The following is a 25,530-nucleotide window of genomic DNA, read 5'->3' on the forward strand; positions in this document are numbered from 1 at the left end:
GAGTTCTGACTCTTGCTACACTTTTGACGTTGCCCATCACTATGGCATCCGATGGGAGCATAGGGGATTTTTAACCTCCATGGGGCAACCCATTAGTAACGCTGTTTTTGTGCATGATCTTTTACAGGCCTCCCAGTTACCATCCAGCCCAGCGGTGATCAAATGTTCAGCTCACACTGGTGCCACTGACAGAATCTCCAAGGGCAATGCGCAAGTTGATGCCGCTGCCAAGCGGGCAGCCTTACACCCACTTTCCTGGTTCAGTTGGGCTCACAGCAACACCTTGTTACAACACGTATGAGGATGGGTATGCCAGACCTGGGTGAGATACTTCACTTACAGGGGGACGCCCCTGCAGAGGAACACAGGCTGTGGGACACAGTTGGGGTGCACCCTTGATGTTCATACCAAACTGTGGGGACAGGTCTGTGTTCCTTCTTTGCTTTTACCAATCATGACTGTACACACCTAGGAAAGGAGGGAATGGTCAGCACTTTGCTGCAAACTTGGTGGCATCCTGATTCCCAACACAATGGCCGAGATACAAGCCAAAGCATGCTTGATCCGCAAAAAGACAAATGCTGGGAAAGGGATGTCTTGCGGTTCTGAGACTAATCCCTTGCCTGGTGGGCCTTTCAATTGTCTATAACTGGATTTCACAGAATTACCCAGAGTACAATGTTATAAATATTGTTTGGTAATAGTAGATGTTTTCAGCGAATGGATTGAGGCAATCCCGACAGGGGACAACACAGCTGCAACAGTGGGAAAAATATTGTTGAGGGAAATAATTCCCCGCCACGGACTCCCAGAAACAATAAGCTCAGACAATGCGCCACAGTTTGTGGCTAAAAGTAACCAGTGGATCTGTGGGGAACTAGCATTCACCACCCAAAAGCAGCTGGAGTGATGGAACAAGCAAATGGTACCTTCAAAAAAAGCTGATAAAGCTAAAACAGGTAACGGGCCTAAGGTGGTTGAAGGTCCTATCCTTGGCCCAGTTCCACATGAGGATTATCCCTTCAAGCAAAACCGGTCTGTCCCCTGCTGAAGTGGTTTACGGGAAGCCCATGAGGACCCCATGAAGACCTGGGATAGTCCAACTCCTCCCTCCCTGAGAGACTAGATATGAACACCCTGTGAGAGGAGATGAGGCCATACCTGCAGTGGATAACCAAATCTCTCCAGAGTTTGTATTCACAGGTATGCCAGGCTTACAAAGCAAGTGACAATCTGCCTAAAGGGGATGACCCCGCTGCTGAGCCTGGGGAATTTGTCCTGATAAAAGACTGCAAATGAAAGAAGCTGGGACCAAGATGAAAAGGGCTGTTTCAGGTGCTGCTGACCACCCCCAAAGCTATGAAGGTACAAGACTACCCCCTGTGGATACACAGAACCGACTACAGAAGAGTCCATGTGGAAACTGACACCAGTAAGGACGAAGATGTTTTCCATACTTGTGACTTTGGTGACTTTGGGGAATATGGCCTTGGGAACAGGTGGATTTCAAACTGACACCATTATGCATAATGCCTTTTTGCACCTGGCCTACCAGACAGCCCGTGTCATGGGAAGAGATACCCGCTGCTGGATATGTGCCCACATGCCACCCCACTTGGGGGGGGGGGATGCGAGATCCCTTTGTGGCCCATATCTTTTCACTGGTACAAAGTGGCTGAATGGCTACTGCGTTGATGCACGGGAATGACAGTCGGCAGGGTATAACCCGACCTTATTCAGGGACTGGTATCAAACTAATTACGACCAATCACATAGACCTCCCTCCCTTGTCATTCTCAACAACACCATTTGGTTCAGGCAGGAAGGGAAACTTTCTAAAGGTACTTCTATGGGGACAAGTGCTGTTTTGCTATCCCCTGGGTTGAACCTATTCAGAATTTTAACAGAATATGGCTACTTTGTATTTAATTGGTCTTCTGTCCCAAACAGAACATCAGGCTGCCTCTGAAATAACCCTGCTCCCAGGTTGTAGGGGGCTGCAGTTTCCACCTTCACAGCTTACAGTGGCACATATTTTATTTAGAGGTTGAAGGCTTACCCCTGGCTTCCCTCTGATTGGAGTCGGTCATGTTACATGGGGTACGTTGTACCCCGCATTCGCGTTTTGGACAACTTACCCTCACCCCCGAGAGCCAGAAGGTCCCTCACTGAATTCCTCACCTGGGTGGGAATGTTCTTTCCTCCAATAGCAATCTATTTACATGCCCATGAACTTAGTAAGCTCAGGACCATTTGGGAAAGGGTCGCCAATGATACGGCTAGTGCCTTAACTGAAATTAACGCAGAGCTACTTGCAGTTAGGACTGTGGCCCTCCAGAATCATTTGGCCCTAGACTTCCTGCTAGCCAAGGAGGGTGGTGCCTGGTGCTATTGTTGGGCAGAGTGCTGCAACTACATCCCTGACGAGTCAACTAACATCACTGATCTCTCTAAACACATCACACAGGAAATCCAGACTCTCCAAACTATTGACAATGGGTTTTTCAATGGCATGGAGGGGTGTCCACTAGGGGGCATTCTTGGAAGACTGAGAGGCCTGCTGGCACATATCGTAATTATAATACTAATTGTAATCGCCTGCATTCTAGTGCTCCGGTGCTTATGGTCACTGTTGTCGGAGTGTTTTTGTTATAGGCTCTGAGGAAAACTGGTTCATCTTCGAATGATCAACAGGAGGGAATGAGGAAGTTAGAAAACCACATAGGGATCAGTTCCATTTTTCACTTGTTTTTTTTATGGCATACTGGGGACTCAAGGGTTAAACATTCCACTGCGAAAAGAACACTCCGCAGTATCAATTGCATACCTGTCCTCTTACAGAATGAGACAGGACACCTCAGCAGGGGAGAGGGGAAACTGGCTGACTCTCAGGGAACTGATTTCTCTGGAGACATACATTGAGAGTCCACTTGCAACCTCAGACAAAGGTATCTGTCCTCCCTGGACAAAACTGATAGCCTTGTCTATAACCCTATTAACAGTCTCTGCTCCCATTAACATGCTTCCCCTTCCTACTAACATAGGTATGTGAATCCCACATTGGGAACAAGCAAAGTCTTCTATTGAAATCTCTTCCCATCAACACATGATTATGAAGAATACAATACCCAGTCCCTGTAATCCATCCACTAGTTATCACAGGACATCGACTATCACCGGGGCTTGTAAAATTACCATTACCGATCTTAAACAATGTAAACACAATCAACCATGTGACTTATAGACCTTTTGTATTATTCCTATAAAAGGTACTGCCTTTGTAGGTAAAGCAGAGATTCATGGAGCAGTGTCACCACAAGTAGATGCACAACTACTTTTGGGGACATTGAGAATCTCTCACCGGCTGTCCGATAATAAAGCATCTACCGTTGTACAGAAACATGTCGGCCAGATTTGTGGAACAAAATATACATCAACACTAGGGCTGGGCAATAAATGCTGGCCCAGCCAGAGCCACTCATAGCTCATGAATGAATTTTAAAAAATAAATTTAGTACAGTTGTTTTCAACCCAAGTTTCTTATTCTCGATCTGAATTCTAAATTCTATTATGTCATGGTCACTTTTTCCTAGGAGATCATTTACACTGATTATTTATTAACTGCCTTACACATTCCCAGATCCAATACAGCCTGATCCCTGTATGGATCCGCAATGTATCATTGTCAGAAACTATCTCAAAAACACTCCATGAATTCTGTCCACAGCTGCCTCTGCTAATTTGATTTTCCCAATCGAAAATTAAAGTTACATATAATTGATGTACAGCCATTTTCGTATGTCCTCATTCTCTTTTGTGTTATTCTCTGACCTACAGTATTTTGACCGTCATGAACCCTGTAGAAGGTGCACACCTTCTGCTCCTTGTTATTTCTTACATTCAACCATAAGCATTCCACATTTTCTAATCCAAGATCATTTCTCGCTATCATACTTATTCTATGCCCAATTAACACCTTCAGCTTCTCTCCCTTTCCATTCCATCTATCCTTTTGAAAAGATGCATTACCCTGAATATTTAATTCCCTGGTTTGATCTCTTTGTATGCTTGTTTCCGTAAGGGTTGTAAGATCAAACACATTAAACTCTACTTTTGTGTTGTTAATTCATTTATTTCATTCAAAATGCTGTGTGCATTTAAGGAAAGAACCATTACAGTTATCTTTGTACCATTTCTTTCCTCTTTGATTCTTTTTATTGGTTTTGCTATATTTGTACACCCCTGTTACTTCCTTTCCCACACTGGGTGTCATTGTCTAAATAGCTGCCCTACAATGCAACCAAGTCATTTTGCTTTGTAAGCCTAAGTATGTCTTCGTCAAGACCAATCCCACACTCCCCATTTAGTTTAAAGTCCTCTCTGTAGCCCTAGCTATTCAATTAGTCAGGACACTAGTCCCAGCATATTTTAAGTGAAGCCTGCTCCATTGGAACAGCTTCCTTTTACCTCTGTACATGTGCCAGTAACTTTAAACTGAAATCCATTCCTTCCTGCATCAACCTTTGAGCCACGCATTGAACTTATTGATTTATTTTCCAATGCCAGGTTTCCCATGGCTCAGGTAGTAATCCCAAGATTATTAATTTGGAAGTTCTCCTGTGTTGTGCAGCTCCGAAATGAATTCTTTCAGCAGAATCTCCTTTCCACTTCTGTCAATAATGTTAGTAACATCATGGACATGACAACTCTCTGCCACTCCAGGTTCTTCACCAGCCCTGTGGTGTTGTCTTCAGCCTGGCACTGGAAGGGCAATACAGCCTTTGGGACTCATGATCATGGTTGCAAAGAACCATAGACAGCTTACAAAAACCTTGTGACTGTTGGACAATTTTTGAGGCTAAGACACCTTAAAAGTTACTCCTTGGGACACCATACCTGCATGAAGTACAGGCACAGCCTTCTGTCCCTTATCACCAAACTAAGTTTGAATTATGTAGTCTAGGGGATGTGACCACCTCCTACAGCCATGTGTCTAGCTAATCCTCTGCCTGTCTGATACTGTGCAATGTCTGCAGCTCAGACTCCAACTCCTCAAGTAAGATCGGAGGTTCCTCACGCTGCATTTACTACAGATGTGTTTGTCCTAGCTCACCTTGGTGTCAAATAGCACCCACATGCTACAGCAACAATACATCACCCATTCTGCCTTTGCTTTGTTATTTAACAAGTACATTTCACAATTAAGTATATATTTTTTTTAATCAGTCTAAATCTTATGTAACAAGCTATTTTAAGGAAAGGAGAAAAAAGATGACTAGAGACCTTATCACAAACTAAATACCTTAGTTTTGTTTCAAAGATTGGAAATTCTCACTAATCTTAGAATCCCTACAGTGTGGAAACAGGCCGTTCAGCCGAGAGTATCCTACCCAAACCCATTACTCTACATTTACCCCTAACTAACACATCCCTGAATACCATGGGCAATTTAGCATGGCCAATTCACCCAACTTGCATATCTTTGGATTGTGGGAAGAAACTGGAGTACTCGGAGGAAACCCATGCTGACCCGGGGAGAACGTGCAAACTCCACACAGACAGTCGCCTGAGGCAGGAATTGAACCCAGGACCCTGGCGCTGTGAGCCACTGTGCCATCCCTAATCTTATTCATGAATCATCTTCCTTCTCTGCAATCATTTCATGTTGTGGTTCATGATACCACTCTGCTGATATGTCAATACAGGCAAAGCCTCAACCAGGCCTTTCACTCTCTCCAGATTACCCCTTACTCAAGTGGCTTTACTCCTTACAGTAGCTACCCTACTTAAAGCACACCCTCACAGATATCCACCAACACACCCCTGCCCTGTTCCTCAGCCAGGGTACAACAAATTACCACTTGAACCAAATTCCTACAAGTGCTCTCTCAGCCTTTCTCTCACTCAAACAAAAGCTTCTTCACATTGATCATGTTCCTTAATGTGTAGATATTTAAAATTATATCAAAATTCAGAGTTGCTTACAGTGAATTAATAACAGAGATGGATAATATAATAGTTTAGAAATAAATGGGTTTTAAATACATCAAGCCAATCAGGCTAGGCTGACAGGAATATTTCTCAATCATGTTCAACTATGTATGCAATGTTCCTCTGTATATAAGGGCAATACCTCCTGGACAGTCCATTGAATACATTCATTGGTAGTGACCTTAGTACCAGAAGACCTTAGGGGGGCTGCACTGTTGTTAGAGAAAGATGACTGGTGATGAGTTTAAACTGACGGTCACTCAACCTGGGGCAAGGTTGAGAAGGCATGACCTTCATGCTGACCCCAACCATTGCAGGAATTGAACCCATTCTGCTGGATTCAACCTGCATTGCAAACTAGCCTAGGTTAATAAGCATCTGAAACAGTTAAATATAAACATTTTATAAAATTCTCTCTTCCCAGCTTGATCCAGAGTTCACAGATCCTGGAATTGTTGACAAGCCCAAACATAGCAGTCAAGTCTGAGTCCTCTATTCTGTTAACAATATTGAGTAATTGGTGCCTTCTCCAGAACAACTAACCTTGGACTCTTCAATCCTGCATCAGACCTCAGATACATTCAGCTCTACATCAGTGCAGTTGCTCTTTTCTGAACTGTACAGTTCCTGGCCAATCCAACTGCTGTAGTTCCAAACAGTGTTCCAGAGGCAGGAGATCTCCTGACTTGGCAGATCCAAACCCATTCAAAACAATGCCTGCACGTGATTTTCGTTCAGGAGAGGCGGGGACATGATCAAATTGGGCCCATGGAGATGGGAAGATGCTAACAGAGGATGGTTAGAAGGCGATCTCAGTTGTGTGTGACTTAAAGCCCATTTGTCATCTCTTAGCGATATCACAGGCGTCCCTCCTTATACTCCCATGCTACCTCACCCACCAATAGTGGGAAGACTTCAAGTGCCACACAGAGATAAAAACAAAATAAAGTTGAGTATTCCTGTACTAAAAGATACGCTGGTAAAGCTTTATTTTCCACTCATGAGGACAGAATGCAGGAATACCAAATTTCACAGGGACCAACTATTTCTACTGCATCAGAAAGTGTGCTGATTAGTTAGGAAGGGAACTCTGATTGATTAAGGGGTTACCATGGAGGGTCCAACAGGCTACATTTAATTCCTCTAATTAGCTGAGCCATTGCCATGTGTAATGTTCCAGGGAAACATTGTCTCCCACACTTTTGTTTAGTTGAAAAAGGTGCAACGCCTGGACAGGTTCTTCCTGTTTTTGACTGGGTCCTGTACAAGTGATTATCTTAATTGGTTATTAGTACAACTCTTCGCACATTCAACATTGTTTAATAAATGCTATTCATTCATGGAATTGCATGAAATGTTGAGCATTATGTTCTGAGCTTTGTGAACATTTGTTAATGAGTACACAGTCAACTGTTAAGAAAATCCAATGGGATGTGCTCTTGGATACAACCCACCAGTACCTGGAATTACAGGCAATGAAATTTACATTCCCTATTACTCATTTTTATAGTTGATAGAGAATCTTTTTGGCTTTAAGGCAGCATCCTGATAGTGGAGAATATCATGACATCCACTCTGCTGGTTAATGTTCGTGAAACAATGACAATGGAATCCTTTCAAATTCAGTACTGCCTTCAAGCGGACTGACTGATTTCGGTTTCCCAGCCATCTGATTCAAGACCTGTTCCCCTTCCTTGACATAAACGTCATTTTTTGGAAGATCACTTTTAAAGCCTTTCAAAGTCAGCTTGACTCTGGGGAAAATCCAATCCCATCTATCTGTACCCAAGATGCATATTGTATTCCTTGGGGTGAGTTTCACATACTGATTAGACTTACAGTGTGGAAACAGGCCCTTCGGCCCAACAAGTCCACACCGACCCGCCGAAGCGCAACCCACCCATACCCCTACATTTACCCCTTACCTAACACTATGGGCAATTTAGCATGGCCAATTCACATGACCCGCACATCTTTGTGACTGTGGGAGGAAACCAGAGCACCCGGAGGAAACCCACGCAGACACGGGGAGAACATGCAAACTCCACACAGTCAGTCGCCTGAGTCGGGAATTGAACCCAGGTCTACAGGCGCTGTGAGGCAGCAGTGCTAACCACTGTGCCACCGTGCCGCACACAAAGCTGAAATTTACTTACAAGAAATGCTAGAGCATAAGTACAAACTGAATGGGATGGATTGACATTGGCTAATCATGGACAGAAATTAATATTAGCTGTAACATCATTGCGAACAAGGGCAAAACTCAAAAACATGTATCAAATATGAAATCTTACCTGGCCAAATTTAGATAAACTGGCATTTCTGTGAGACTGCCTGTTGTGTTTCTCTGTTGCACTCTCTGCCCTGAAAATATAAATAAGAATGATTGTGTTTTCCAATTTTAAAGGTCAAATCTATACAATTACTAACAAACCGACAGAACTTTACACATTTCTAAATGCACTTCACCATTAGAACTGCTCAATCAAATGTGACAACATATAGTACCCACACGGTCACAAACAGATGTGCACCGTGTGGCAAATTTGAGTCCACAGTATTCTATTATATTCCCTTTCCTTGCGTCACTGCACTGTTGGGTTTAGTTAAGGTTCCCTGATAGAAAATATTTTTAGTATTCACCATAAAACAAAAGAAGCATGCCTAAGGTGTAGGTGATTAAAAACAAACAAAGTCACAGAGTCATACAGCAAGGAAACAGACCCTTCAGAGCAATCAGTCCATGCCAAACATAGTACCAAACTAAACTAGTCCCACAGAAGTTAGATTAGCTTACTTACAATGTGGAAACAGGCCCTTCGGCCCAACAAGCCCATATTGATCCACCGAAGCACAACTCACCCATTCCCCTACATTTACCCCTTCACCTAACCACTACGGGCAATTTAGCATGGCTAATTCACCTGACCTGCACATCTTTGGACTGTGGGAGGAAACTGTAGCACCCAGAGGAAACCCACGCAAACACGGGGAGAATGTGCAAATTGAACCCGGGTCTCTGGCGCTGTGAGGCAGCAGTGCTAACCACTGTGCCACCGTACCGCCCCAAGTACTTGAAGAATTTAGAGAAAGAAGGAAGGAGCTCAAATGGGAAGTTAGGAGGATTGAAAGGGGTGATGAAATTCCTTGGCCAGCAGGATTAAGGAGAATCCCAAAGCATTTAAAACATATATTAGAGCAAGAGAATAGTGAGGGAAATAATAGGCCCACTCAATGATAAAGAAGGGAGGTCATGTATGGAGCCGAGGCATTGGGTGAGATCCTTAATGAATATTTTACATCAGTATTCACCAATGTGAGGGATGTTGAGGTTGGGGAAAGGTGTGGGAATACTTTCAGGCAGGTTAGCATAATGAAGGAGGAAGTGTTGGGTGTCTTTTTTTAATTAGATTAGAATCCCTACAGTGTGGAAACAGGCCCTACAGCCCAACAAGTCCACACCGACCCTCCAAAGAACAACCCACCCAGACCCATTCCCCTACATTTACCCCTGACTAATGCACTTAACTTGAAATGGATCAAGGAAGAGAAGTCCCCAAGACCACATTTGATCTATCCCAGGATACTGTGAGAGGCAAGGGAGGAACTAGCTAGGGCTTTAACAGATACCTTTGCATCCTCATTGGCCTCAAGTGAGGTCCCTGAGCACTGGAGAATGGCCAGTGTTGTTCCTTAAAAAGGGAAGCAGACATAATCCAGGTAATCAAAAGATAAAGTGCTGGAAAATCTCAGCAGGTCTGGCAGCATCTGTAAGGAGAGAAAAGAGCTGATGTTTCGAGTCTAACTGACCCTTTGTCAAAGCTTTGACAAAGAGTCAGTTAGACTCAAAATGTCAGCTCTCTTCTCTACTTACAGATGCTGCCAGACCTGCTGAGATTTTCCAGCACTTTATCTTTTGTTTCAGATTCCAGCATCTGCAGTAATTTGCTTTTATAATCCAGGTAATTACAGGCCGATGAGCCTGACATCAATGATGGGGAAGCTGTTGGAGAAGATGCTGAGAGACAGGATTTATTCACATTTGGAAGCGAATGAGCTTATTAGTCATGGCAGCATGGATCTGTGCAGGGAAGTCATGTCTCACCAACTTGATTGAGTTTTTTGAGGAGGTGACAAGGATGATTGATGAGAGAAGGGCAGTGGATACTGTCTACATGGACTCTAGTAAGTCATTAGATAAGGTCCCTCATGGCAGACTGGTATAGGGTGAACTGGCTAGATGGATATAAAACTGGCTTAGTCTTTGAAGACAAAGTGGCAGGGGTGGAAGAGTCCTTTTTAACTGAAGATCAGCAACTAGTGGTGTCCCACAGGGATCAGTGCTGGGACCTTTGTTGTTTGTAATATATATATATCAATGATCTGGAAAAAAAATGCAGGTAGCTTGTTTAGTAAGTTTTGCAGATGACAACATTGTGGGAGGCATAGATAGGGTGGATAGTCAGAGGCTTTTTCTCATGGTGGAAAGGTCAACAATAAGAGGGCAAGGTGAGAAGGAGAAAATTCAGGGGAGAATTGCAGGGGAAATTGTTCACACAGAAGGTGATGGGAGCCTGGAACAGTTGAAGTGGTAGAGGCAGGGACATTAGCAACATTTACAACTTATCTTGATAGACATGTAAACACGAGGCGAACAAAGGGACAGAAAACACATATGGGCAGTAGGTTGAGAATCTTAGTGGGCTGAAGGGCCTGTTCCTGTGCTGTATTTTATTGTTGAAAATGTGTTGCTGGAAAAGCACAGCAGGTCAGGCAGCATCCAAGGAACAGGAAATTCGACATTTCAGGATGAAGGGCTTATGCCCGAAACATCGAATTTCCTGTTCCTTGGATGCTGCCTGACCTGCTGCGCTTTTCCAGCAACACATTTTCAGCTCTGATCTCCAGCATCTGCAGACCTCACTTTCTCTTCTGTATTTTATTGTGTAAATGTAATGATAATATGGATGACTTAATGTAAATGATAGGGAAATTGGTGTGTACACAGCCTACTTACCCATTCACCTTGACTTCAGGTTTTACATTCACTCCTTGTTCCTCAATTTGTTAAGCAAAACTCTCCTGCCCTATTCCTCTGCCCCACCTTCATTTGCTTACACTTTTTTTCTTATAATTCTGCGAGATGCTTTATGACATTGTAAAATGCCACATTTAGTCCGGGACCACGCTGTCTGTCTGATTTACCAAAAAGTTCTTCAATAATTTTGTTTAAAAACCGATTGCCACTTATCTACTATGTCCATACTCTTTATTACTTTTCTGTTCTATAAATATTGCTACTATTTTAATTCCAGCAAGATTTCTAATGTATGTGTTCTATTTGATTTCCCATCCAGAAATCCTAACCAATTCCCCACCTGTACACTCTTACTGGATCCAATTGGTGCTTTGGAATTTGTAAACTATTTACAGCACATCTCTTTCTTTACATTACAAACACATAACCTGTAAAGTTAGGACACAAATGGACCTTTTGGCTGGAAAATGCAAAGGCAACCACCATGCTGCAGTTCTTCAATTTCTGCAGGTGGTGGGGGGAGCGCTGGATGGTTTAGCATCAACTAGAAGGAACCAGGAAGGTCTGTGAAATCACGCTGGAGAAAATAGCATATCCTGAAAAGGAGATTCTTGATTCCAAAATTAATACCTAGTACATTTAAACATATACTTAGGCTGAAATCAGACCATGCTTCCTTTTGGCCTTGTCATATTTTTGGAGAATTGTTATATTTGTAATTAAACAACAAAATTTTTAGTTTGTTTGTACAATTTTATGTCAAACATTCTGAATCTCGTTCTTGTTGACTGCATTGAGCTAACTGACACTTTTCTTTGATGTGAAACATATACATTCTTTATTTCTCCACATTTAATAAACAATCGAATACCAAATCAATTCCAACATTAGTGAAGTGGATACAGGCCACTTGTTTACATTTTCAGTGACCAATTACTGCATGGCTTCTGTCCATTGGTTTTTCTTACATTGTGCTGATCAGCTCCTGGAGTCCATAAAAGCATATCAAAAGACAACAGATTTCATAACCAGCACCTCAGTGATTTCTTTGGAGCCAGGTTGAGGGGTGTGTTAGATAAGTTGCAGGCAGAAAGCAGGCAGAGGCTCAATGAACTGAATGGCCTCCTTTTTATCTAATCATTCTCCAATTCTACAATTTCAATGTTGAGGTACCTACACAGTGACTGTAAACAAACGGTATGTTGAAATCACTATACATGCACCAACTCAAATAAAAGGAGTTTGTATTGCTTTAGAAAGTAGCATATCTTGTGGTGGTGTTCATGATTTCACTATGTAGAATTTCAACACTGCTTCACTTAATTTTACAAGACTAATTACCTGTTAGGATAAAACATTGACTTTTAAATTAATACATTGTGACTAACCAATGAAAAGAAAGACCCAGCAACATGTGTCAACAGATCGTTCTTTTAGAAAAATATTAATGGTTGATGTAGCAAGGCAACATTTTGGAACAGAAGTATGTTGCAATCAGGTTTCACCAGAATGCAATATCAGTGGGTTTTTGGTTTGGACTTATTGTCTTTACTTGCAATAGAGATGATACTCCAAAGGTTTACGAGATTGGTGCTTGGGATGAAGGGATTGCTGTATGATGAGAATCTGAGTAAGTCTGTATATATTCTCTACAATTTGCAGAGATAGAGGTGATCTGATTTAAAAAGTACAATATTCTGAAGGGGCTTGATAAGGTAATCACAGAGATTGTTTCCACTTATCAGGGGATCTGAAACATTCAGGCAGTTTCAGGACAAAGGGGGTAGGGTTATTTAGGTCTAAAATTAGACGAAATTACTTCATTCAAATGAATGTGAAATTTTAAAATTTTCTGCCCCAATGGTCTATGGATCCATTGTTGAATACAATTAAAGCTGGGGAAAATAAGTATGTTGATCTCTCAGAGAATCAAGGGTAATGGGAAGCAGACAGGAAAATGATCAATCATGGCCATATTGAATCACTGAGCAGACTTGATGGGTCGTACTGTTTACTTGTGCTCTAATTTCTTGTGCTTTTTTTTACTTAGATTACTTACAGTGTGGAAACAGACCCTTCGGCCCAATAGTCCACACCGACCTGCTGAAGCGCAACCCACCCAGACCCATTCCCTTACATTTACCCCTTCATCTAACACTACGGGCAATTTAGGATGGCCAATTCACCTAACCTGCACAGTTTTGGACTGTGGGAGGAAACCGGAGCACCCGGAGGAAACCCATGCAGACACGGGGAGAATGCACAAACTCCACATAGTCAGCCACCTGAGGTGGGAATTGAACTGTGAGGCAGCAGTGCTAACCACTGTGCCACCATGCCACCCACTTTTGTGGGCAATGATAATTGAATTGTGGCAGAAACAGATAGAGCACATAAACTTTACAGTCCACCAGCATAAAAAGCCACAGTTTGCAAGAATGGTGAAAAACCAGAAGTAAAGAATCTGGATCTGAAAGTGACCTTCATAACAAAACAGATGAGTCAACAATGCAAGTAGAAATAAATAAGTATGACTTACATTTAAGAAGAACAGGAAACTAGGAGAAGGTGATACAGTATCTCTCTTAAGTAGACATGGCATCAGTTACAGTAGCAAAAAATGCCCTTAGTTCAGAAAATCAAGATCAGAATGGATGGAGATAAGAAATAGAAAAGGTTAAAAATTACTTTTTGGGAATAGTTGAAAGACACAGTAGTAATAGCTATATTGTAGGACAGAATATACAGGAAGAAAGGTACTGCAATAACAATGGAGTGATTTCAATCACTTATATAGGTGAGATCAGATTGACAATCACAAGGGTATGAAGACAGATTTCACTAAAGTGTATTCGAAAAATAAGTTATAAAGTGGGACATTGGAAAGTAGCGGCAACATTTACTAGCAGCAAATATGTATTCTTGTGCAAAAGAAGGACTCAAAGGGAAGTATCATAGAATCATAGAATCCCTCCAGTGTGGAAGCAGGCATTTGGCCCATGAGTCTACGCTGACCCTCTGAACAACATCCCACCCAGACCCACCCCACTACCTCATTCCTGTAAGCTTGACTTTTCCATCACTAACCCACCTAGCCTGCACACTCCTGGACACTACGGGTAATTTAGTATGGCCAGTCTACCTAACCTGCACATCTTTGGACTGTGGGAGGAAATCAGAGCACTCGGACGAAATCCACGCAGATATGAGGAGAATGTGCAAACTCCACACAGACAATCTTCTGGGGGTGGAATTGACCTGGGTCCCTGGTGCTGTGAGGATGCTAAACACTGAGCTACCATCTTGCCCTAGGAATACAGAGTTATTAGAATTTACTTTTGCTATTACCTGGAGTGTGTGAGTGTGCACTTAAGGGGAATCAAAATTAACATAACAGGGAGAAGGAAATAGAGTACATAAAGAAGAGTTTGATAAGAAATTCTGAGGGATGCTCATCTAGAACATGAACATCACCATTGGCTGAATGGCCTGTTTCTTCACTGTAGACTTTGCAAAATAAAATGTATGTCAGAAAAATAGTCTGTTCAATAACTGAGCAAAATGTTTTTAGTAAAATGCTCTTATAAAGCACCTTTAAGATGAGCTTAAAAAATGGGACCATCAGGAAATTTGTGAAGATCCTAAAAGCCAGTCAGGCTCTAACAAAACTCAGTGCCTGTATAATAAAGTAACCAGTGGTCTTTATGTCATGATGTACAACAATTATGTGTAACAAAACCTATAGAATAGAGACTTTGCATGAGATTGGTCAGGCAGGAAGGCCAGAGGAAACGGTTCATTGTAAGCTCAGCTTACAACAGTCAGATAAAAATATCACCTCTCCCAGGGCTGTAAGGATTGTGGAAAATAATCTGAATCTAGTTCCCAGACCAAAATCAAACACACACTTGTTCATGACCTGGGAAACTGTGGCTTCCAACTCAGGAAAATGGAACTAAATTCAGTGTGTGCAACTTCATGAGATTGCCATTAAAGGTATCTTGTTATCTCTCCAGAAGGGATATTACTCCAGCTCTGCCTTGCTCCAAATATGACTGAACATGCTCAATGCTGGCAGTCGGTTCCAAGATCGGAATTTTTAAAATTCAAGCACAAAACAGTAATTTCTGTTTATCATCACACTATGAAAGATGTTGAACTAAATGTCATACCATGGTGTGTGGCAGTTGTGCGTCAATGACATAGAGCGCACTCCAAGTTCATAAAACATCCTTAAGGCTGCCAGACTGCTGTCAATGGAGTGTCCTCCTTCAATGCTGATGAGACACGCTATTTTTTTAGTCTTGTTAATGCCTAGAATCAAAGAAATTCACACATTGATGAATCATTATTTATTATCATAGACATAAATTCAAAAATGCCCAATTTCCAGATGAGACATTCACAATAGGTACCTTCTGAAGTTGTGACCAACTCAAAGTCTGGATACTTCATGCACATCCGTTTGATGACATCTATCTGTTCTAGGGTCAGACGAACAGCATCTTTGTGTTGGGCTGAGCACAGTACAAATGAAGACCACACCTACAATGAATAATGAAATCAGGTTGTATTTATTGCATGTATTGTGATTTTTGAGAATGCTGTTGTTTGAGTAAGATGAAAGGTAAGATGAAACATCATGCTTTTTGAGTGATGTATATATAAAATAGACAACCTGAGAAATTAGCTGATTCAAATATTGGGAGGATCAAAGCCATTATCTCTATGCACCTCTATGCGCCTTATTTCCAGAAATGTTAGAAATGCATACAGATATCTGCCATTTTGCCCATTGTAGACATGCCAGCCAAAAACAAGCTAAGTCACTGCTCAGCTCTTGAACAGTTGGAGGTTTTTTGTAGGTTACAGAACCACAAGTGCACATCCAAGTACATTTTAAATGCCATGAGGGTTTCTGCCTCTGCTACCCTTTAGGCTATTAAAGACCACCCCATGGATATAATTATTCTTCTTTAAATACTATTGTTTATATTGTAAATCTCAGCACCCTCATATCTCCTCTTTGTTAAAACCAATGTAATGGAATATTGCTACTGTTGTGGTGTTTTATGACAGATGAATAAACATTGATAGCTATTCACTTATTTTCAACTCACAACAATCAAGGATTGATTTTAGCTTAGAAAACCCACAGATTACTAGTTTTAGGCCGTTCAGCAGAGAATGACTAGGGTCAGAAGCAAATATAGCTTCTACCTTAAAAAGAGTACAGAACACTTCAAGGAAAGCACCATTACCTCAGAAGAAAATATTAGCTTGTACGACTTGCAGACCAATAATGTGTGGTCAATAGTCTGATGGTTATTAAACATCTAAGTTCTCACTTTTGAGAATGTTCGTGTAAGAAGACTTCACAGTTCACAGGAAAGAACTGGGATATCCAATAATGTCAAACTTTAAGTTTTTGATTTGGAGATGCTGGTGTTGGACTGGGGGTGGACAAAGTTAAAAGTCACACAACAGCAAGTTATAGTCCAACAGGTTTATTTGGAAAGCTCATTAGGAAGGAGCCGTGCTCCAAAAGCTATTGCTTCCAAATAAACCTTTGGACTATAACCTGGCATTGTGTGATTTTTAACTTCAAGTTTTTGCCATGCAAGGTCATTTTTCTGCCATTGAATTGTTGTAAAGTGATGGGATTAGGGAATAGTTTGAAACTTTCTCTTACTTGACATTTTACCTTTCTTTGTGCTCTATACCTGGATAACTCGGTTTGTTTATTTTGTTTCTGTTTTCTGTGTAATAAACTCCTGGATGTTTAAGAAAAACTGCAGCCTCAAGTGAAAAGTTTCATTTGCTGACCACTATACTAACCCAAAGAAAGTTACCTATTGAGCCAGGTTTAGATCTGGGATCTGTCTTGTCCAGTATTACCATCATAACAGTTTGTGTTCCTCACAGCCCTGTTTACCATTGCATTTTCTGCCTGCTTAGCTTTTTTTTCTCCTGTTTTCTCCACACACAAAAAAACTTTATTTTCTTGGATTGGCATTGATTGGATGGCTATCTGCTTCCATTTCAGTTGTTTAATTTTGATAAATATCTCATTGGTGACAAGATTGATGGTTATACACTTGTGCTGTGAGACAGAAGAAGAATTTCAAGATTAAATTGTGGAGACAGGAGATTTGATACGCACGTTAAAGATTATCTTTCAGAATTGGAAAGTTTATACACTGAACCTTCTGCCAGAAAATCAGATCAATGGTGATTTAAGCAAATTACTACTGATGCTAGAAATCTGAAACAAACACAGTGATTACTGAAAAATCTCAGCAGGTGTGGCAGCATCTGAAGTGAAAGAAACAGAGCTAACAGTTTGAGTCTGGTATAACTCTTTGTCCAAACTTCTTATTCTGAGCTCTAACTCAATTTCCTTCTCCACAGATCCTGCCAGACCTCCTTAGTTTCTCCATCATTCCCTCTGTTTGTGTGAGATTATATTTATCTGGGTAGCTTGAAGGATTAGACTGCCATTTCTCATTCCATACTTCCTTATAGATAAGTTATAGCAAATAATTTTGTTTCCATTTTGCCATTTTCCACTTCCAATACTCAGCTGCCAGTCCCTCATCCTGAAGAGTTAAGTAATATTGTGCTGTTATTCTATAGGCTTTGGCCAACTTGCTCTAATTCACTGAGTGCCCAATTTTCGTTCATGATCTAGATAATTGCAGGTTGTGTTCTCAGGTAAGCATGTAAACTAAACCTAAACCTTTGCCTTCCCAATGACTACACAAATGAACTTCAGCACAGGTCCAACCTAACAAGTAGGAAAGACCGAGTTAAATTTCTCCCATCAGATCCAGGGACACCAAGCAGATTGGAGTACTTCCCCTGCTGTAGTTAGGGACAGTCAGCTTAATTCAGCTCAAACTGGGCATTTTTTGATTCATTCAGCTTAGCTTAGCTGCTGCCTGGATAAACTTACTGAGCCAAGCAGCTGATTTTATGGGGAAGCCTGAGGCGACACAAGACAGAAAGGAAGATCTGGTCAGTTAACTTAAGATTTACCAAATCTGGAAAATTGCTTTTCATATGTTTGTGAAACAAATTAACAGTTTGTTTTTGGCCATTAAGAAAAATTAAGATATTGTAGCAACATGAAGCTGATATAGATCAACCATGATCTCATTAAATTGGAGAACAATTCAAAGGGCTGAATAGGCTATTGCTGCTTTCAGTTTTTCTGTTGAGAATAAGGATTGATAAGAAGGGTCACTTAAACTGGAGTAAAGTTTTTTTCTGTTATAATTTCTGTTCATTCCTTTACTCAAAATTCTAATTCCATCTGTAAAACATCAGCATCATATTTTTGTTGAGTTCTCATCCACACCCTTCCATCATAAATAAAGGTTAATTAAAACTCAATGTTTCTTTTGCAGTTAGTAATTCACTCAGTAATGTGTATACTTAAAGTGATACACAGTGAAATGCTGCTGCTACTTACAGTTATTCCTCCCTGTGGTTCTGCTGTCACGGTATGTTGTGGTCTGTCTTATGCCATTTTCACATATGAAGTTACTTATCTACAACCACTCTGTGACATCCAGCGTCTGATGTTATCTGGGTTGAACCCTCTTCCAGCTGACCCCTACTTTGCAATCTAGAAGACATCTCTGTAGCTTTTCTACTCCAACCAAATGGCCAAAATACTGACATTTTGTTTTCTGGATGTCATTTTTTGAGTTCTATTTCAATATCTTTTCGTTGATCATATAATTTGTACATGGAACTTTTAGCACATGTTTTAACATCCACATTTCAATGCCTTTCATTTTCTTCCACAGATGATTAATTCTTGATTCTAAGGCATACAGGCTCATTGATAGAATGTAACATTTTGAGTGTTATTTCTTGTTACAAGCTCGAGTTTCCTTGTTGTTAATTTGTCCTATACCTTATCAAAATTACTTCTGGCTATCTCTATCCTTTGAACTTCTCCATCACATCTGCTATATTCTATAATCATTTAATCCTAAATAGAGAAAGTTATCTGCTTGTTCCAATGTGATACCATCCATTTTAATCTTCACTCGAGTTTCTTCTAATTCTTTTACCTATTTTTGTTCATGTAAAGTTATTATAGATGTTCATTTCAGAATACAAAAGATTAAAATTGCACAGGCCTCAATAATTTGAGCTGATGTTAAAATAGATGTCAATTAGGCAACTAACTAGCTAGACTGGAGTGCGTACTCTCCTTTCACTTTCTGTTAAGTATAAAGGCCCTAATTGAAGTGATTTTAAATAGTCTAAGGAAACTATACTAACAGGATTAATATAACATTTCATTTTGTAACCATTGAGAATCATGTTAAAATTCCATTGTGCAAACATGAGACCCTAAGGGTCCTCAAGACATTAATCTCATGTGTTCTAAGCTGCTCATGCCTTTCTCAAGAGCTTGGGTGCATGATGGCTCAGTGATTAGCACTGCTGCCTCACGGTGCCAGGGACCCTGGTTTGATTCCAAGCTTAGGTGACTGTGTGGAACTTGCACATTCTCCCTATATCTGTATGGATTTCTCCCACAGTCCAAGTATTTGCAGATTAAGTGAATTGGCCATGGTAAATGCGGGGTTATAGGGATAGCGTAATGGGCTAAGTGTAGGGTCAGAGGTTCAGTACAGATTCAAGGAGCTGAATAGCTTCTTTCCACACTGTTGGGATTCCATGAATTTAGCTATTAAATTACAGTATATAATTACATCTTGTTAACCCTAGATTTTAAATAGTGGTATCAAGAAGCAATGAGACTTGGCTTGAGATGTAGCTTTTGGATACCCAGGACTGCTGACCAGGAGAACAGCTTGAATTATTGAACAGTTTATAAATTATTTGAATGTGCCTTAATTCAGTGGGAACACTATCTAAACATTTGATTTTAGATGTTGAACATTAAGCTTTGAGTAAACATTTTGACTGAAAAAATTTATATTTACCTGAAATTCCTTATGCTGGCTTAAAAGAATGAACCATGTAACTGCAAAACCAAACCAAACTGATTTAAGCTGACCCTTAACTGAGAGTATGCATGAATTATTTCAGCCCTGGAACAGGCAAGGATTAACTTCATCACATCATGTACAATCACATAACACCAGGGAAACACAGGCACTGGAAACAGTATGACAAGTGTAACAAAATCCCTGGTTGTGGTAGAGAAGGAACCCATTACGAAGTACAGCCTACAGCCTAGCAGAGCTGTACACAAGAGATCTCATGATGATCTCAGTATGCTCCACTGCCTACAATCAAAGCAGAAAAAAAAAGCCTGTAGAGATCTATAAACTGTTGCCTGACTTGTGATGGTTTGTTATAGATTAATGTCAAATAAATTCCCTTTGTCTGCTTTCTGTCACCTTCTTATCTCACCTCCAAAACGTATCTAAAATGTAAGGCAGAGACCAACACTGTGCAAACCCTGCAACCCAAAACTGTGAATAATTTAGAATTAAATGCACCAGTCTCACTCAAAAAGATCACAAATTTAGCTAGAATGGTGAAAATATCCATTTTTGAAGGAACAGGATAAACACCTGCAGAAAACATTTCCAGACTTTTAATCTCTTGATGCCTGACATGAATATTACTTTTAATATTATGGCATTGGCTATAGTTGTCCAGGTATTCAGGTCTGTCACAGTGGGTTTTTTTAAAGATTGCCGTTAACCAAGCAGCTGAGAATTTAAAATAATCACCACTACAACTGCCCTGTGAAAGACCATTCTGTTGTATTTGAAAAGGCAACTCATTGCCACCGTCTTGAGGAAATTAGGGAATGCCAATAAATGCTGGCCCTGGCAGTAATGCCCATATGCTATGAAATAATTGTGAAAATGCACTCCCAGCATGGGATGAAACTGCCGTATGCCAAGTGTAAAATGGCTTTGGCCAGGTCATGACCTAAAGCTTCAATATTCAACTAAAGCACTTGTTAATTTGAAATGATAAAATTGTTGCTCATTACGAAAGTTCAATGCACTCTACCAGCCATTTCATGCTCTCCATAATTCACACCTTGCAGAATGTACCAGGCACTTCAGTTCAAAACAAGGCTTTGGCCAGTTCAGCATTTGTTTCTCATCGCAAGTTGCCCTTGAGAAGGTGCTGGTGAGCTGCATTCTTGAGCCACTTCATGTACATACACCGACAATGGTGTTAGGGAGGGTGTTCCAGGATTCTGATCCAACGACACTGATGGTACAGCCATATATAATCCAATGCAGGATGGTACGTGGCTCAGAGGGTTGAATGAGGTAGGGAGAAAGGGGAAGGAACAAGCAATGCAAGGAAAGCAGATGAAGAAAATTGAGAAAATATACCTGGGCTCCTACATTTCCTTCTTTTAGTTTGTTAATATTTGTATTTGTCTTGTTCAAAGTTTTCAAGTCAACTGCAGTCAGGTTGTTGTTAAAGTATCTTCTCAGTTGTAGTGCTAAATCATTGTGGCTAAGACCAATAACAAATAATTATCAGCTTATTCAAAATGCTACCTGTAGAAGTTAAATTGTTTTGATTCTGGTTAACAGTATTTGGCCAATATTTGTACATCCAACTTACAGTCTCCCATCACTAAAAGCAATCAGTTCTTAAATTATGATTTTGACTTAATTTCAGAAGTATTTTTCATGTGTTGGTTATTAATTGTCAATCTTATCTCATTCCATTCCTACCTAAGCAGTTGTAGCCACAGAACAACCTGCAAAGGGGTCTTTTTCCATCCCTGCACCAATTCCCCCTTGTACCCAAAGGATTTATCCTTGGCTCCCTTTATTTCTCAGCTACATTCTCACCCAAAAGCAAAATGTCAGTCATTTATTCTGACAACACTCAAGTCCGCTATCTTTCAACCCTGTTCCACTGCTATTGATTCCTCATAGTCTTGTCTGCTACTGCTTGCAATCATAAATTTTGCCCAACCAAATTCAGTTATGAACTCTATTCCTTACCACTGACCTTCATTGGTCGCCACTGGACCGAAGCAGATTATTCAAACTTGATGCCCTAATTGACTCAGTTGAACTTCCAGCCTCAAATACGCTCCATTATGTACCAAGAGTCCTATCTTCTTCCACCTCTCTTTACCCGTATCAGCCTTTGTTCCTTTCTGTTAATGCTACTACTTATTTTATTTAGTTTACCATGTTCTGTTGCTGGATTTCAATTTGTTTCTCATTTCTAAATATTTTACACTGCGATGAACTAAGTTTTCTAAACAATGAATACTGAGTGAGGAAGTAAGATAAATATAATGAACATACCCATCGATTAAACGTGCAGATTCCATGAGTTCAATGACTTTCTTGCTTCTTTGGGCCACCAGTCTGGTGGAAAGTAGTAAGAGTAGAAATAAAACTGGGTAGAATGGTGCCCAGAAACCCATCTTGCCAGAAACAATATTGCTCTCAGAATTGAGGAGATACGATAAATGACATTCTATATGACAATGGACACAATGAGCTGCGAGGAGAAAACAAAACAAGTGCAGAATTAAATCTGTGCCACAACTCTTTCATTCAGAGACAGGTGCTGCACTGAGGCTGCTGGAAATAATTGCTTCTTTTTCTTGTTGAAGGGTGAACGTATGTATTTGTGACTGGGTGGTGGAGGGAGGAGAAGAAATAGGAAAAAAAAAGTTTCCAGAAGATTCCAACTGACTAATGTATATTTATGCTCACTTTTATCTAATGTGTGGCTTACTCACTGCAGTTCAGAGAGAAGAATGGAGAAAAACATATTGATAAAGTTCTCTTCAAGACTCAACACACTCCACAGTGAATAAAGTTTCGTGAAGTACAGCCACTGTCGTTATATTGGATTCAATGCAGCCAAATCACACACTGCAACATCCCACAAAAATTTAAAGAATTACCATGTCATTGTACTTTTAGCAATGTTCTTTAATGGATGAATGTTAGGCAGTACAGTAGGGACATCATAGGGAACAGTGGACTAATACTAATGTTACTGGAGTAGCAACCCAGAAAACTCAGGCATGTACACCAAGGACATGAATTCAGAATCACTGCAGCAATTGATGACATTTTAAGTTCAATGAATTAGTAAGTCTGGATTTTTTTTTAAAAAGCTGGTCATTAGACTCAAAAAAAAATGTCCTTTGGAGATGAAAATTCACCGTCCTTACCTGAATTATTCAACAAGTCGCTTCAGAACAGCACAATTGTTGGTTCTTAACTTGCCCTCTGAAATGTCCTGGGGAGGGCTATCTGGTTTGATTTGATTGGTCTCTGTAGCAGGAATGGCAATGGAACATTGGCCCAGTCAACACGGCAGAGCTCTCATTATAAACGTTTGTGGGGCTTCTGTCAATATTGGGAGAGCTGAAGCACTAATTAATCAAGTAACAGCCCGATATAGTCATACTCCGAATCATACCTTATAAACGTGCCAGACACAATCACCACCATTACTGGATACATCCTCTTCCATCGATAGGACAGACCCACTGAAGGTGGCCCACTGTGGCATACAGTCAGCAAGCAATTGCTCTCAATATTGACTCTAGATCTATGAAGCATCATGGTATCAGGTCAAAGAATGGCAAAAGAAACTTGCAGTTAATGGCTTCCATGTTGCTCCATGCCAAGCCCCTTTTCCCAGAAAGAAAAACCTTGTGAATTACCCAGACTGATCCAACTCATTTGACATACATCAAAATAGGGCTCTGGTATGACCAGTACTTTCAAAGTGTGACTTTTTTTTGCCTCAGTGTTAGAACTGGAACTGAGAGCAGTAAAGACATATAATGTACTCAGTGTAAGGCACTTCAATAGCCACCACCGAGAGTAGCTTAGCACATTACTGATCAACTAGCCAAGTCATGAAGAACATTATTTTTCTGACAAGGCCTGCAATAGGTGGTGAGGGCAAACTAGTGAAAGGAGAAAATAGCTAGACTTCATCCTCACCTAGCTACTTGTCATAGAGAGGTCTGTTCATGACAGTATTGATAGATATGGTCAGCACACAGTCCTTATAGAGACAAAGTCCCATCTACATAGAACTTCAGAAACCATAGAAAAATGATACAACACAGAAGGGGAGCATTCAGCCCAGCTGTCCATTCCATCCCAAAGCCACCCAGATATGTTTTCTAAATAGATCCATAGAAATTACACACTGAGGGTGCCCTTCATTATATTGTGTGGCAATTACCAATAAGCTAAATGGGATAGATTTTGAACAGACTCAACCGATCAGAACAGAGCACCAATGAGGCACAGTGAGCGACAAACAACAGCAGAATTATGCTCACCACAATAAGTAGCCTGTGACTTGACATACTCTCAATCTACCCTTTCTATCAACAACAGATCAGCTCTAGTTCAATGAGAAGTGCAGGAGTGCAAGCCAGGAGCAGCAGCAGGCAGAGTTAAAGTTGTGTTGTCCATCTCGGATGGTGTCAACACGAGACTGCAAACGTGCTACATAACTGAAGCAAGCTTTGCAGAACTGCCATAACCACATCATCATCAATGACGGAAGAGTCCAGCACATCAGTGCAAAAAACAAGGCCGAATCATTTGCACCAACCTTCCATTTCAGCCACATGCTGAGATTTGTAGCATACCAGAGGCTAAAGAATCATTGAGTCATAGAATTATACAGCAAGTTTTGAGAAGATTTGTAGCTCAGGTTGAGGTTTTGGATGTAGGTTTGCTCGCTGAGCTGAAAGGTTCATTTCCAGACGTATCATTACCTCACTAGGTAACATCTTCAGTGGACTTTATGCAAAGCAATGCTGAAATTTTCTGCTTTCTATTTATATGTTTGGGTTTCTTTGGGTTAGTGATGTTATTTCCTGTGGTGAAGTCATGTCCTGTTCTTTTTCTCAGGGGGTGGTAGATGGGGTCTAACTCAATGTGTTTGTTGATAGTGTTCTTGTGGAATGCCATGCTTCTAGGAATTCTCGTCCATGTCTTTGTTTGGCTTGTCCTAGGATGGATGTATTGTCCCAGTCGAAGTGGTATCCTTCCTCATCCGCATGTGAGGATACTAGTGAGAGAGGGTCATGCCTTTTTGTTATACAGCATGAAAACAGATCCTTCAGTCCACTCATCCATGCCAACCAGATGTCCTAAATTAATCTAGTCCCATTTACCAATGTTTGGCCCATATTCCTCTAAACCTTTTCTATTCATATGCCCATCCAGATGCCTTTTAAATGTTATAATTGTACCAGCCTCCACCACCTCCTCTGGCAGCTCATGCTATACACACACCACCCTCTGCGAGAAGAAGTTACCCCTCAGCCTCCGAAGCTCCAGGGAAAAAAGCCCCAGCAATTTCAGCCTTTCTCTGTAGCTCAAACCTTCCAACCCTGCAAAATTCTTGTAAATCTTTTCAAGTTTCACATCTTTCCTATAGCAGGGAGATCATAATTAAATGCAGTTTTTCAAAAGTAGCCCAACCAATGTCCTGTACAGCCACAACATGACCTCCCAACTCCT

General features: G+C 40.8%; 1 protein-coding gene across 3 annotated transcripts in view; it reads right to left on the reverse strand.

The window, feature by feature from the left end:
- The window catches only part of dpep2 (dipeptidase 2), a 61,373-nt gene that overhangs the window by 33,315 nt on the left and 2,528 nt on the right, over nucleotides 1-25,530 (reverse strand). For 2 of the 3 annotated variants that reach the window (XM_060838144.1, XM_060838142.1), the window contains exons 2-6: nucleotides 22,321-22,519; nucleotides 21,382-21,508; nucleotides 15,445-15,574; nucleotides 15,202-15,343; nucleotides 8,286-8,355 (exon numbers count right to left, since the gene is read on the reverse strand). In XM_060838144.1, the coding sequence (XP_060694127.1) occupies nucleotides 8,286-8,355; nucleotides 15,202-15,343; nucleotides 15,445-15,574; nucleotides 21,382-21,508; nucleotides 22,321-22,442 (591 nt within the window). In that variant the 5' untranslated portion in view covers nucleotides 22,443-22,519. Of the gene's footprint in view, nucleotides 1-8,285; nucleotides 8,356-15,201; nucleotides 15,344-15,444; nucleotides 15,575-21,381; nucleotides 21,509-22,320; nucleotides 22,520-23,455; nucleotides 23,523-25,530 lie in introns of those variants that run through there. The other variant, XM_060838143.1, reaches the window with a different exon arrangement.

Source organism: Hemiscyllium ocellatum, chromosome 17 (assembly GCF_020745735.1).
Source record: "Hemiscyllium ocellatum isolate sHemOce1 chromosome 17, sHemOce1.pat.X.cur, whole genome shotgun sequence".
Lineage (NCBI taxonomy): Eukaryota > Metazoa > Chordata > Chondrichthyes > Orectolobiformes > Hemiscylliidae > Hemiscyllium > Hemiscyllium ocellatum.